This window comes from Haliotis rufescens, unplaced genomic scaffold (assembly GCF_023055435.1).
Source record: "Haliotis rufescens isolate VD_foot unplaced genomic scaffold, xgHalRufe1.0.p SCAF_5, whole genome shotgun sequence".
Classification (NCBI taxonomy): Eukaryota; Metazoa; Mollusca; class Gastropoda; order Lepetellida; family Haliotidae; genus Haliotis; species Haliotis rufescens.
This window is the reverse complement of record NW_025964223.1, coordinates 7,331,016-7,346,908: the sequence shown is the minus strand read 5'-3', so window position 1 is coordinate 7,346,908 and position 15,893 is coordinate 7,331,016. Positions and strand designations below refer to the sequence as shown.

The 15,893-nt window shown below is 39.3% G+C and overlaps 1 protein-coding gene across 3 annotated transcripts; it reads left to right on the top strand.

The window, feature by feature from the left end:
* Positions 1 to 795: 795 nt before the first annotated feature.
* On the top strand, positions 796 to 15,253 carry LOC124137298. 3 transcript variants are annotated; one of them, XM_048383720.1, is made up of 4 exons: positions 796 to 1,001; positions 2,836 to 3,004; positions 8,934 to 9,014; positions 9,686 to 15,253. In XM_048383720.1, the coding sequence occupies exons 2-4, from the start codon at positions 2,899 to 2,901 to the stop codon at positions 12,775 to 12,777; spliced, it is 3,279 nt and encodes a 1,092-aa protein (XP_048239677.1). In that variant the 5' UTR covers positions 796 to 1,001; positions 2,836 to 2,898; the 3' UTR covers positions 12,778 to 15,253. The 3 variants fall into 3 exon arrangements, with proteins under 3 accessions (XP_048239677.1, XP_048239678.1, XP_048239679.1); XM_048383721.1 differs by having other exon boundaries at positions 990 to 1,120; XM_048383722.1 differs by lacking the exon at positions 796 to 1,001 and adding an exon at positions 2,063 to 2,083.
* Positions 15,254 to 15,893: the final 640 nt, after the last annotated feature.

Sequence of the window (15,893 nt, the reverse complement as noted above, 5' to 3'; positions counted from 1 at the left end):
AAATAGCTTGTTTGAAAAAGCTCGTTCTAAACCCTACCCTCAAATCAAATGGATGCTCCCTAACATAAGCCTGCCAAATTAAATCATTAAATCTGATGAGTGTTCAGATGTATCAGCTTGTGGACTACTCGTTCCCCGAAAAGATGTATTTCATCAGGTGCAGAAAGCATGTTCAATGAGTATGAGTACACGGCTATACTCTGTAGGTCTCAAGAGCTGGATGCAAAATGTCTGATTGGGATTCGTGTCACCAGAGTAATGGCAAATGCTATTTGGATACACGTATAAAACGAACCTGACTGATGTTTTATCTTTACTAAAAGTATAAAGTCAGAAAGAAATGCAAACATAAGCTACTCATGTTGTTACTTTAATTAAACAATACATCACGTGATTTACCAAGGGTCCGGGTAGACCAGTGGCATAAAACCTAACGAGGGACGCATACATTGCTCGTAGCGGATGTAAGGGACTTATTCGCTCCTTGAAAAAAAATATTCCCCTCCAAGGTAAACATCGTACTTTATCAGGATCACGTGAACCCATCACATCTCATCATTCAGACATGTACGTATGTTAATGAAATTTTATTCAAATATTCTTTGGTGAATGTTCCTTTACATGTATATTATAATCATTTCTATTTCCAAAGGATTTTTAAATATGATATCATGGTGATTTTTAGGGTATACTTTGTTCCTAGTAGGCCACTTGAACATGGGGTGCTTACGATGTGTGACCTGGTTTGCTGCATGTGATAGTAACGGATGGCTGCACTGCCTATGTGCGTTTCGTTGAAGCCGCTGGTGATATAACCTGTTTGGCTGCATTTCATAGTAACCGGATAGCTGCACCGATTCAGCCTTGTGTATCCCAGTATCTGATTCTTTCCAGACAAGCTGGTGGTCATAATGCTTGACCTGGTTGGATGTTTATCATTGTGCCTGGAACTTGTGAATTATTGCCCAGAGCTGTACACGAGCCACATTCAACTATCGGCGGTGAGTTTCACAAATCTTTACATTTGAAAATCTGACATAACAAAATATTAACAAAACTTGCCTGGCCACATTCCGATCATAGCAAGCTGGGACTGGGCGTAGTCCGCTGCAAATGCACAGTGAGTATAGATGTTCTTGCTACACTATTAGTATGATATAATACGTTGTATATTTAAATGTCAGTTTGAATTTTATATTAATGAGCAAATGTTCTTTTTCTTATGTGAATAAAACAATTATTTTCACTGACTGAAAGATTATAAATCGAGGTCATGGAATGTAGATACAGTCGCAATTACATTTTCTACATCTCTGACACAAGAAAGTATATGAAGTTAAAATTGTTTCTGGGGTATGTTTGGTCACTATGCAGTATCCTGTGTCGGACTGATATGATGGTTTTTCTGGATAAACATTATGCTCAGAAAGATGGCCACAGAGTCGCCCAGCTCTCTCAAAAAAGTAATGGTTTATGTTTGGTTTTTTTATCAGAAGAAACATATTCAGTTTACATTGGGAGCAACATGCAGATTTGAGATGTTGGTTTCAGAACAAACATTGTGTTGGGATTCCTTGCCACCAGGGAGTCGGGACCCAGCCCTTCTTTGAAAACCAAGTTTTGGACCCCTCCTTTTAAAAATTGCTGGCTCCGCCCTTGATGAATGTAACATTTGTATGCAATTGGAACTTAAAATATTGTTCGCATCAACATTTTTTCCCTATTCCCTTAAAATAGATAGTCTTGAAATTTCGTACATGCAGAGAACAAGGCACTTTTCCTGTACCCGTATAAATCTTTCTTTATTGGTCAGTTTTATTTGTTTGTTTGTTGTTTAATGCCGCACTTCGCAAAATTCCAGCTATATGACGGCGGTCTGTAAATAATCGAGTCTGGACCAGACCATTCAGTGATTGACATCATGAGCATCGATCCACGCAATTGGGATCGATGACATGCATCAACCAAGTCAGCGAGCCTGGCCACCCGATCCTGTTAGTTGCCTCTTAAGACAAGCATAGTCGCCTTGTACGACAAACATGGGTTGCTGAAGACTTAATCTACCCCGGATCTTCACGGGTCGGTCAGTTTTAACTACAATCTTATACATAAACCTATCACGGATATTGGCCATTGTTTTGGAAGGTACTCGTAATAGCCTCTTAATAAACGGTTATATCAATGTCGGGTATGAGACCTGATGCGTAGAGAAGGAGAAGAGGTTTGGACTTAGTGTTTCAACATAGGTGGTTCATTATTAGGTACCATGTCTGGCATATATTTCCTAGTACAGATATTGGTGGGGCACCATACCCTGACTATGACTGTTTGTGCGGTGTCACACGTGGTTGACAAAAGTAGTGGGAACAGTCATCTTCACATTCATCTGGCTGTGTCACTGAATTTATCAAAGTTTCTATTGAACTGGTAAGGGCGGGAAGAGAGGAACCATCTTGTTCAATCTTGTTGATACACGTCCGAATGATGTCCTTTTAAATTGTACGTTGTTTACATGTCATATTTAATCGTCAGTGATTACGCAATAACCAAGGAGATGCATGTGTTCTTGTGAGGTCATATTGACATGACTGACCTGTCGGATCACTCGTATATGTTCTGCTTTATTGGTCATGATACAAGTGAAACACTACAAAGTGTGAATTATGAATGGGAAGTTTTTAATTCCAGTTTGAGACTATTTTCTGAATTTTTCTGCAGACCTTTGTCCAAAATCGATCTCTGGGCAGGTTTAGATAAGTCCCTGGAAGACCAGACCATCCCAAGTGCATAAACAGTTGCATTAATGTGTTTCCTTAAAATTGCATTTTTGTTCAGATGGACCAGAAAATGACAACTTCATCCCTGCATGACGAAGCTGTGTAAAGAACTAAGACTGAGATGGCCAGTTCAAGTGATGTCACACGTGTGTCATTGCCACAGGAGGAGGATGACCAGATGATTGAGGTCATCACCTCAGAAGAAAATACGATGAGCGCCAACTCAGGTATGTTTACCGTTCTCTTACAAAGCATAAGTAAATGAACCGAGTTTCATAAATGGTTCAATCCAAAACTAATTTGTAAACATAACATGACCCACCAAAGACCTGAAGCTGGGAATTAAGTTACAAGTATTACCCACATCGAGGCACTGCTTATAATGCAGACTCCATTGTGTTGTATTTGGAATAGAAAGCGTGAAGTTTTGAATTTAAAGGATTTACAGGTATCGAATCGAAGTTTGAAACCTCAATATTGAAAACAGTTTATTTCCACTGTGCCACATCACAATGACAAAGCAATTGCGAAATATTTGGTTATAGTGGGAAAGATTAGAGACGTGGCATTGGTTGAGCCTAATATTTTCAGTAGGTTGAAAGAGCAAATTCAAGGACCATTGCAGATCAATTTTTATCTACATGTGCCAGCCTTTTGTACCCAAACCTAAATTTTCCTCATAATACTTGAACTTCTTCAACGTGAGATGAGATAACAAAGCTCATAGGCAGATATCCTGTAAGCATTATTCTAACTGACATCCCTTGAGAAAATTACATTTTTGTTCGTAAGTACACATCAATATTATGATGTCATAAGGTTCTACAGATGGGAAGTCTAAGTATTGTGATGCAGATAGTAAGACCATGTTGATGGCACTGAATTGTACAGTACATTCTCTAAGTATATTTCAATACATTGCTGTAAAAATGTAGGAACCGCAACATGTTATTTGTCAACATTAAAGATGAAAGATCTGAATAAATATTTTCTTTTGCCGGAATGTTGTCATCATAGTCCTAGGCCAAATGCAAGAAAAGTGCCTATCTTTTAGGATCTCACAGAAGCAGTTAAAGTGTTATCAAGTAATTTGTGTGACACCTCCCACCCTACACAAACACCTTTTATTATGGAACTAGCCATAGAATGTATCAAGTTACTACTACAAACAAACAAGGTTTTCCCCATTGCTTGACCCACACGATTGGTTTAACATGTTGAGCACAGCCTCTGATGTAGTCTTTTATGTCTTCCAACTTCTGTAGTTAATTTACGGTTACCTAATCTTAGTTTAGAAAAGTGCACTCGATATTTCCTTATTTTACAGTAACTTGGGTAAGGTTCTAATTTTGTTTCATTTTTAACTACCCCGTACGTCCTAAGGTTGTTTCCTTGGCCTTTGGTTGTATCAGCATCTGAAGAGTGTCTTTGAAGAGAGAGTCTAATTTAAACTTTATTGTCTCTTTGAATGCTGGTGATAGGAAATCTGAATGACTTATATTATTATGTTTATTTCTAAGATTGGACTATGTTGGTATACCCATCCTATTCGTTTTTTCACCAAAGGTTCTTTTTTACATTTTCCCGAGGCAAGGGCGTTAACTGACTATAAAAGTCAAGTTTCCACCATTGCCATGCTAGGCTGGAATTTACAGACTCGAGTTATGTCCCTTCTATTTCCCTCCTATTGACCTATTCCACCTCTCATATCACTTGCAATTGTTTTAAACAAAATGGCGGAGCCAAGTCAAGGCGACGTGATCGATAATACATAGATCCGACCGGGAGCCATTTTGCCAATAGGGCGCCATCTTGTCCCCCAAGCGCTAACTTTATCCAAGGCCTTTACAGCTACGTGTTGTATTGGGGTTTTTTGGCAAAAAGGAGACATTTTAGGTATTCGCATGAAGGCCTTTCGCGGTGCACTTTGAAGTTTCTAGAATATGGACAAGGTCTGTAATTGGTTAAGAACACCCAAGGATGCTCTTGCACTCGTCAATTTCGTAGCGGCGATGTAAGCGCAAGCGGTGCCGAACTTTTGACGGCGTTCGTACAAGCAAACCATTTGAAAATTGTATTAGGGAAGAGGTCGAAAATGGATATAGAACACCCTGGGACACTCTGGCATACGCGAATTTCATGGGAGCGACATACTGCAAGCAGAGCGTTACTATTGACGGCATTGGTAGTAGCAAACCATTTGAGGATTTGAATATGGCCGACTATTTTTGCGTACGTTTGTACGTACGCACGGCACTTGGAACCTGCCATTGCTGCTTACATTTATATATTAATTCAGATATATAACTTGCTGAAGTTGTGTGCATCACATTCGAGATTTCGTCCCACGCCCTGATGTTGTTTGCATGTATACAAGCGGCAATCTAAAGGCAGGAGAGGTTTATTGTATTGGAGATGCGGGAAGCACTACGACACATTGAAATTGAACCTTGAGAACTGTCGGCGACAAACCGACGCATCACGGAGCAAACCATGCATGTCAGTGTATGAGCAGTGTTACCTATTCACTAGGACTGCTGTTCGTGTATGGGAGTGCCGGCCTTACCTGTCCGACGCCCAGTTGGCGGTAAATCAGCTTTGCAAATCCTTCACTCATGGATTTACTGAATCTGAGCTGCAGTTTCTCGAGAATGAATGAATGAATGAATCATAGTTGTTTAGGAGGATTGATTCTATACCCCAGATTTCACTATTATATAGGATTACTGGCTTGACTAATATTTTGAATAATTTGCAAGTAAGAGCTGTAGGTTATGGAGAATGTAGAAGCTTGTAGTAGGCCTTTGGGCCTTTTCCAGGAGAGGTTTAGCACTACTTTTAAGTTTACCATTTGCTTCAAAAGTAATTCCTAAGTAATTATATCTATCCGTAACTAGTATTTTTGTTTCACTAACATTAATTTTGTTTCGTCATCTTTTGTCTTTAGGTTATGTGTTGCTCCAAATACACTTAGACCATCAAGTGATATTTGTAGTTTTGGGGCTGTCGGGTAGCCTCGTGGTTAAAGCGTTCGCTCTTCACGCCGACGACCCGGGTTCGATTCCCGACATGGGTAGTATGTGTGAAGCCCATTTCTGGTGTCCCCCGCCGTGATATTGCTGGAATATTGCTAAAAGCGGCTTAAAAACATACTCACTAACTCATTCACTTGTAGTTTTCTTTGGAATCGGCAAAAAGTTCTGAGTCATTAGCAAACAACAAATGACAAGTGTTTAGACCATTAAATGTTATATTATAACTTTCAGATTTATATTAAGTGGTAGATCATTGAGAAATATATTAAATAATGCGGGAGACAAGATGCATCCTTGTCTTACCCAGATGTTGGAGTTGAAGGATTGTGAAACTTCATAAGAGATATCATTATATAGTTATGATATTATTTTAATACATTTCCTCAGATTTTAGGAGTTAGCAGTAGTGATCTATCAACTGAAACAAATGCCCTTTGAAAGTCTACAAAACAACTGTATATTCTTTTCTTTTTACTTTTTGTGAAATACATAAATGTTTAAAGAACAAATCCATTATCTGATGTTGAAAATTACGACTGACAGTGCTCTTGTAAAACAGTTTTTTCCATGTGTACCATTATTCTTTCATTCATGAAGGTGCCAAATAGTTTACCCAAGTAGCTGCTTAGTGCAAAACGCCTGTAGTTGTTTGGGTCAGTCTTATCACCCTTCTCATGCAAGAATTCATTGGAATAGAGCTAGCTGGAGCTGGCTAGACTTGCCTTTGTACAAATATCTAGACTGGTTTTTATTTTATGATAAATATATTCTACGGTCATGGTTCATGACAAAACTCTGTGAGAAGTGACGACTATCGAAGACATTAAACAGTTTAACCAACTGCTCTATCAATGTACGATATATTGATTTTAAAAGTTAATTCCTTGTTATCATCGCCTGCTGTTATTTGTTTTTTAAGACTTCACATATGCATATTTCTTTTTTTAGTGTTGTAAATATACCTGGAGTGGTTTGTTAGATTCTCAAGATCAGGATAAATATATTCTAATATTATTTAATAGTTTCCAGAATTGGTTCCTGTTTTGATAAGGTTTCCAGTTGTTCCAGCTGAGTTTGTTTATATACATGTTGTGTTCTTCTGAGTAACCTTTGTATTTATTTCCTGTGATGCAAAAGAAGACCCCTATTATTAATTGATACATTGTTTTCTTATTAGAACCCTGATATTTTTCGTCCCCATTACGTTTTGCCTCTTAACATTCAACATCATACCATTATTCATTTTGGTACATTTGATTTATTTTTGCAAGGCTTTGTTGATGATTTGTTGACGGTTTGTAAAATATCAGAGAGGGCACAAACGAGTGCGTCACATTCAGAACTATCTTGTAGGCTGGAGGTTAACATACAATTGTTTATGAATATTTAAGCTAGAAGTAGCAAATTCAACACATATGTGACTGTTGGAATGCCAGCGTCTTTTACCTCTGTGTTTAGTAAAGTTTACATTTGTGGCCCTATTAAAAGATATGCCATTTATATGAAAACATATTTTGAAAGCACTTAATGCAGAATAGAACATATATGTCAATATTATTATTGTAATGTAAATAGACATTTTAACTTTTCATATGTGTCGTTCACATTGTGAACATATCCTATAACTACCATCTTTCTCTTCTCTTCTTTCACTTCGTTTAAAAAGAGCAAACCCAACTCATTGATCCTCTTTCTCTGCGCTGATCATCAGCATAAATTTAAACCATGTGGTCTAATGTAGGCTGACAGGCACTGGTGCTCTACATGGTCCAGCTATGCAGTGTGGGTGATATGGCATTTTGCCCAGAAGTAATCAGCAAGATCATGGTCTAAGTAGATTTGAAACATCTGGATAAAAATGTCAAGGTAGAATCATAACTGATTAATGAAGCTAAATATCAAAGACTAGCCACTGTTGAAAAAGTAATCATTTAGTGATTGTATTGATTTGTAATGGGAGACTAAATATCATCCGCTCTTAAATCAAACTTGGGCACCAATGTGAAGGACAGAAAAATGGTAAAATAGATTTACCTGAACCTTGCACATGTATATTGTGTAGAAAGAGAAATAAACCATTCAATAAAATAATGTTACTGCAAATTACATCATCATTATAATCTTAGTACTACGGTTTTAGTAACGTTTATTATTTGACAAGGCTTACGAGGGCATATTTACTCTTTTGAAGTAAGATGTATATTTAGGATATTCGGAAACATTCTTGTCTGGGGAGTGACAATACTGATATGTATTTAAAGTAGGTGTGTGTAATTAGATACAAAAAAAATACTACTACATGCATCGATGATCTCGCCATATCAAGTAGAGCCTTTCATTATTGGTATATTAGGAAACAGGAACTTATTCATAATGGAAAGATAGTAAAATTGTTAGGGCTTTACGATACACTTTATTGTGATATGACACATACGTATCGACAGTTAAATTGCAGTAATTATTTAGATTTGTTTGTTGCTTAACATAATATTCCAGTCTGGACCTCAGACAAACCAGTGATTGATATTATGAGCAACAATTGAAATTGTCAGGGTATGATGGCACTCTATCAACTAGGCCCTAAGCCTGACTACCCAATCCATTCATTCGCCTCTTATGACCAGCATTGATTGCTTAGGGCCAATTGCAACCTGGAATCTCCACTGGGATATTGAAGTTGCAATACATGAAAACTGAACGCGTTGCGTGAGAAGGAAACATTTGTTGTACACCTTATACTGGTTTCATTAAAGTTTGAATTTGATACGACCGCCTCCGTGGTCTAGTGGCGGAGCGTCCACCCGGAGAGCTGAAGGTCCGGGATCGATCCCCGGCCGCGTCATACCAAAAGACCTTAAAATATGGTACTTGTGTTTACCCTGCTGGCGCTCGGCATTAAGGGGCTAAAACAAGGACTGCTCGGTATTCATGTTAAACTGCGGCATGGTATCTCAGTGGGCTAGCACTACACGGCATCATGACAGTGAAGAACAACGGTCAGTATTTTAAGCTACATGCAAGAAGGATGGCTACATGGGGTTTTGCCATGTGATGTTTTGTAGATAGTTTGTTAAATATTAATCCGTGTAATCCATTTGTGTCTTTGAAATGTTGTTGATAGGCGATGCCCCTAAAGCCATCACCCTCGTCCAGACGCAGAACATATTTACTGGACCAACCGCTGCAGGGACTGTTGGTGAGGGTAAGTAACATAAGCCATGTCAACAGCCCCACAGGAAAAAAAACAAAACAAAGCAAAACAGAAAAAGAAACATAAAACACCCCAAAAGGTTTAAAGAAACCTCAAGTGTTGGTCTGTCAGCATTGATAATCTAATATCTTCTGCATAAACATGATAAATAATGATGACTAATAACTGACACTAAATGTACACAAAATATGATGTCATTATCAGAGGAAACAAACATGCCAAAGTTCAGCTTCCTCCGCGTGGCCCATGAAGATCCGGGGTATAATTAGTCTTCATAATCCCATGCTTGCCGTAAAAGGTGACTATGCTTGTTGTCAGAGGCGACTAACGGGATCAGGTGGTCAGACTAGCTGACTTGGTTGATGCATGTCATCGAACCCAATTGCATGGATTGATGTTCATGATGTCAATCACTTGATTGCCTGGTCCAGACTCGATAATTTACAGACTGCCATCATATATCTGGAATATTGCCGAGTGTGGTGTTAAACAGCAACCATACAAACAAACACTTTCAGAGAAGAATTTTAAGAGCCAACTATGCTGGAAATAGGGATCTGATAGTGGAGCTTTAGTCAAATAGGTTTCAAAACCACAGAGCATAACCACTGTCAAATCATGTCATAATTAAACCGTATAATAATGATTGCTTTTATTTGTAGCTACCCTTGACATCCAAATAAGTGATGCTGAAGAAATCTTTGTTGAAACGGAGAGTTTCGGGACTATAAAACAAAAACTGAAGGAGTTTGGCCATGTCACCATCTGTGGTGCTTCAGGAGAAGGCAAAACAACAGCAGCACTCATCTTGGGTTCACAGTATAAGAGAAGAGGGTACAAGTTTGCCTTTGTGGACAGGATTGAACAGTTTGACTTGGACAACTTCTTGAGCTCATCACCTAGAGTATTTCTGGTCATAGATGACATGTTTGGTACTGTTGGATTATCTACCGATGTTTCACAGCTGAAAACATTTCTCAATAAGCTTGATCGCCACTTAAAACACTGCAAAAAGTCAGCAGAGAACCGTGAATCCCCAAGGAAACAGGAAGCTGAGAAAAGAGGTCAAAATATAGCAAGTAGAGATCATGACCGAAAACCACAGCCCAAAAAGGATATTCGTGTTGTCTTCACATCCAAGACTTACAACTTCCATGATGGACTTGGCCAGCTACAATATGAGAGATTCTCTCTGTTCCAGGGACCAACACGGGTGGATTTAACAACTGAAAAGAAACACAGATATACTCAAGCAGAGAAACAGGCAATATTTGAGCACCATCGGAATCTGCATAGAGACACTTCTAAAGATAGACCCGACTTCAAACCGTGGGAGAAAGAGTCAAACATATTTGGATATCCTCTCACCTGTAAACTATATTTTGAATTTTCGTCTATGTTCCAAAATACAAAGAACATTTTCGAGTCACCACTGTCTTATCTTAGGCTAGAACTAAACAGCTTCCTGAGGTCAAAAACTGATCGATCCGCCATATTAGTTCTGATGCTATTATGTGAGGATAAGTTAGATTTGGCCATGTTGGAAGCAGACGGCAAGGACAAGAAAATGGACAACATGGTCAGAAAGGTTTTAAAGTTGATGCCATCAGCGTCACGCTTAGGGATGTATGAAGCAGCAAAGTGTCTTAGAGGAACATTCTTTACACGGGGTGATGCTGTTGGATTTGCCCATTCTTCCATATATGATGCTTGTGCTTGTTCATTGTATGACATCAGTCCAACATTTGTGCTGACTCACTGCAGTGACAACTTCATATATGAGCGAGTGCAGCCACAACCAGTAGAGGAAAGCAAAATCGATGATCATCTCCACCTAATATTTGTCTCCGAACAGTATTATGATATCCTGACAACTCGATTTGCAGAATCAATCAAGAAGGGGCAGTTTTCTAAATCAGTGACACACCCGATCCTCCGACAAGAAAAGGTGGCTCTTCAACTGCTTGATAAACTACGTGTTGGATCCCTGGATGACTGTTGGTTTCACAAAAGAGATATGGGGGAGTGCTTTTTGAATTGGGCTGTTCTTGGACACTGTACAAAGATTGTCTTAGAAATAGAAAATATAACTGGAGGAGAATTTACTCGAACAGAGATCAATGAATCACTGGAAAGTTGTGTGATGAACAACAACGTGACAGTATTGAAGTGGCTTATACCCAGGAGTGAAAATCCAGACATTATTCTAACCATGAACAGATGGCTTTTGCTGGCTGCTGCATTTGGGAGTTCTGAAACACTTGTGTATCTGATAGAACATGGCGCTAATGTGCTTACTACTATTGAGAACAAGACAAACATTATACACATAGCAAGCATGCTAGGACATAAGAATACACTAAAGGTTCTGAAAGAACATAAGAGCAAACTTTATAATGATGAAGTGAAGCAAGTTGTAATGAATTCTATTGATGACGAAGGGATGACTCCACTCATGGTTACTGCTAACATGGGATCGCATGAGTGTTATAAGGTATTGCAATCAATATCACACACACAAAACAGAGACAAAAGGGGAAATGAAATAATTCATCTTGCCTGTCAGGGTGGTGACACGTCTATAGTACAACATCTTGTGTCATCTTCTAATATCAATACTAGAGGACAGAATGGATGGACACCCATAATGATAGCAGCTGTCAAAGGACACCAAAGTGTGTTTGACCTCCTGTTGTCAAAGCAAGCTGACCTGTCAGTGGTGGACAACAATGGTGATAGTTTACTTCATCTTGCCTGTGCGGGTGGTAACAATTCTATAGTATCTCAACTTGTGTCACCTTCTAATATCAACACTGGAGGACAGCATGGATTGACACCCATAATGAGAGCAGCTGTCAAAGGACACCAAAGAGTGTTTGACCTCCTGGTGTCAAAGCAAGCTGACCTGTCACTGGTGGTCAACAATGGTGAAAGTGTCCTTCATCTTGCCTGTGAGGGTGGTAACAATTCTATAGTATCTCAACTTGTGTCACCTTCTAATATCAACACTAGAAGACAGAATGGATTGACACCCATAATGATAGCAGCTGTCAAAGGACACCAAAGTGTGTTTGACCTCCTGGTGTCAAAGCAAGCTGACCTGTCACTGGTGGACAACGATGGTGATAGTGTCCTTCATCTTGCCTGTGAGGGTGGTAACAAGTCTATAGTATCTCAACTTGTGTCACCTTCTAATATCAACACTAGAGGACAGAATGGATTGACACCCATAATGATAGCAGCTGTCAAAGGACACCAAAGTGTGTTTGACCTCCTGGTGTCAAAGCAAGCTGACCTGTCACTGGTGGTCAACAATGGTGAAAGTGTCCTTCATCTTGCCTGTGAGGGTGGTAACAATTCTATAGTATCTCAACTTGTGTCACCTTCTAATATCAACACTAGAGGACAGCATGGATGTCCACCCATAATGATAGCAGCTGTCAAAGGACACCAACGTGTGTTTGACCTCCTGGTGTCAAAGCAAGCTGACCTGTCACTGGTGGACAACAATGGTGATAGTTTACTTCATCTTGCCTGTGAGGGTGGTAACAAGTCTATAGTATCTCAACTTGTGTCACCTTCTAATATCAACACTAGAGGACAGAATGGACGGACACCCATAATGATAGCAGCTGTCAGTGGACACCAAAGTGTGTTTGACCTCCTTGTAGCGAAAAATGCTGACCTGACACATTGGATTGCCATCATAATAGTTCACATAGTTTTGCCAGCCATTCGGTCGCTACGACTTTAGTACATTAACTGTGTCACCCGCTAACAGTGTTAAACCCGGAAGTTACAGCCCACAGAGAAAAAGTTGTTTTACTGTGTATGTTTCCTTTCAACTTGTCTGGCAAACATTTTGAACATGAATTGTTCAAGATAACTCTTACATCTCTGAACTCATTTAGAAAGCTGAAAATCTTTAAAATGTGCTTTTAGAGTTTAAGGGTCAATTCAGGATTACTTCCCCCATATTCGTTGGATGAGGGTCAAGTAAAAATATATATTTGGTCACATATTGACCTTGACCATGGAGCCTCCTGAACACGCCACTGACATTATCAGATGTCTGCACCGGCCTCAGATACAAATGGCCCATAACAGTTTGTTGCACATATATCAGTTACCTAGACACATATCTATTTGTTAAACATTTAACCTTATAGAACAAACAGGTCTCAAGAAAATATGGTTCATACTAGTCTGTCTTACAGACCCTGATACAAGTTTATCAAATATAGCCCATGCAAGTCTATAATGTTTCTAAACGTCTAGATTACAGGAGTATGAGGAAATGAAGAGGATCTCTTGGCCCCTTTTTATAATATTTTTATAAAGATAATGTAACTGTTGTTGTTGTTTTCTGTACGATATGTTCATTTCAGAGACTCGATATTAGTCTAGGTTTATACCTGTACATTGTATTCCATCAATACTTACTAATTGAATTTCCGCTGTCTGCATTGTAATTCCTACATTCTCTATAGGTAAATTGGGCACATATTCATTTCCCAATGAAGGTAAAAAATTAGGCCACTCCCACCGAAGCGGAGTACTTACCTCACTACGGATTGTCGGGGGAATTCCCTGTCTGCTCACATGTATCATCATGAAGTTATCAGACCTAGTAACCGTTCAGTGCGGTTTTTCATTATCAAACATACCACCAATACCGCCATCTTTCACACTCACTGCACAAAGTCAGACATCGCACAATCTCAGTTCCACAAATTTCCTGTCTTCAAGTTTTATTTCATTTCTAACTCAATTTGTTTCCAACTGTGTCTTCCAGTTCTTAGGGAATTAATGTGTTGATCTGACGGCCATTGATTAGGTCAGCCGCCTTAAATTCTCCAATCATAATAGCTGCAGTTCTTCTCGCCTTGATTGAAAGGTCCTGTGAACTGTGTTTGATATTGATGTTAATTGGCTACTGACTTTGTGGGCGTGTTAAGCTCTGTGCATAAATTAAACAATCACCTGATTCATGTCATGACACATTATGTATTTCTACGCCTGGAATGTTTATCAATCTCGTCATATTTGTCTGCTTTGATGTATATAACTGTTTTTTGATAACACATGTTTTCATTGTCAAATTATATTATAAGGATTGACTGTGTATTTTTGTTTCGGCTCATTGAGGTCTCATAGCGACCAATTTGGGACATCCTTTGTCTGAATGAACATCTAATTACAAAGACTAACTACCCTGTGGTCATGACATGTATGTGTCTACAATCACTTAATTGCCATTACTTATAAGATGTGCATCCCAATTTTCAATCCCCATTGTAATGTACATTGACTGACAGCCAACAAGAACGAGATGTGCAGCTAGGTCACTTCTCATTATTTGTTGGGCGCTCGTGTAGCCTTGTGGTTAAAAGCGTTCGCTCGTCACGCCGAAGACCCGGGTTCGATTCCCAGCATGGGTGCAATGTGTGAAGCCTATTTCTGGTGCCCCCCGCCGTGATATTGCTGGAATATTGCTAAAAGCGGCATAAAACCATACTCATTCACTCACTCACTCACTTATTATTAGTGTTGTTTATATCTTAATCCGTTTCAGATGACCTTGGCTAAGTCATGGTCCCAAGACGACAAAAACCCATACTCATACTCAAATGAAAGGAAAGTAGCCATCTTACTCCTGAGACTCGGTCGCAAAAAGCATTATGCTAAGGTATGCCCATCTTGAATCCATAGCTCATTTGTTACTGGAATGTCGAGACCATGCCCAAGTCTGAGCTCAGTTAAAACAAGAAGTGCAGTCTATCTGTCGTAGATCTCCCGAAGCCACGATATGCTCAGCTCCTTGAACGTATAAAAACAGTACAGCAAAGAAAATTCTACCAATTACTAAAAATGTAACATAAAATCATATCAATACAAAAACATAATTTTTTTCAATACTAAAACTCATAATAGATATGTGTACCCCACTCACACGCACGAGTCCCAAGAGGGACAGGTCAGCACACACGCAAGGACGGACGGAGGAACCCATTTATATATCCCCCGCCAACTTCGTTGTAGTATACTGTACATATTGATCCTGGAATGAATAATGGATCGTGTGGACTGTGGTTATGATTGATGGATGAAATAACAGACACCCATCATTGCTCTTTATACCATGTAGATACAATGAATACTGTGCGTCCATTCTCTGCATGTACATCACGCACATTTGTCCGTCGCATTAAACCCTGATCTCAGTCTCACATGTCTCAACTGGTTTTTTTAATTTGAAATATATTGATAATGTGGATTCACATTTAGACTGAACATTTATTGGCCATTAATTAGTTGGGGTTGTGTTCAACAACCCATGCTTGCCGTAAAAGGCGACTATGCTTGTCGTAAGAGGCGACTAACGGGATCGGGCGATCAGGCTCACTGACTTGATTGATGCATGTCATCGATCCCAATTGCGTTGATCAATGATGTTGTCAATCACTGGATTGTCTGGTCCAGACTCGATTACTTACAGACCGCCGTCATATAGCTGGAATATTGCTGAGTTTGGCGTTAAACAACAAACAAACATTGAAGAACGTCCTCAATATATATAAAATCAGTGTCCAGTTTCACAAAGCGATCGTTACTACAATCCATCTCAATGACTCAGATTTTACAATCTTCTTAGTTAAAGGGTGAACAGCCATCTCATCAACCAGGACAACGCTCTCGCTTGCTGTGAAGTTGGTGCTACGAACGCGTTTGATGCCGACAGAGGTCGACGAATGGAGCGAAACCAAGACGATTGTAAAATCGACGTACATGTATCTCACTAAGATTGATAGTAGTTACGACCGCTTTGTGGAACGCGACCATGAGAACAGAATAAGCGCGTTTGTTTAC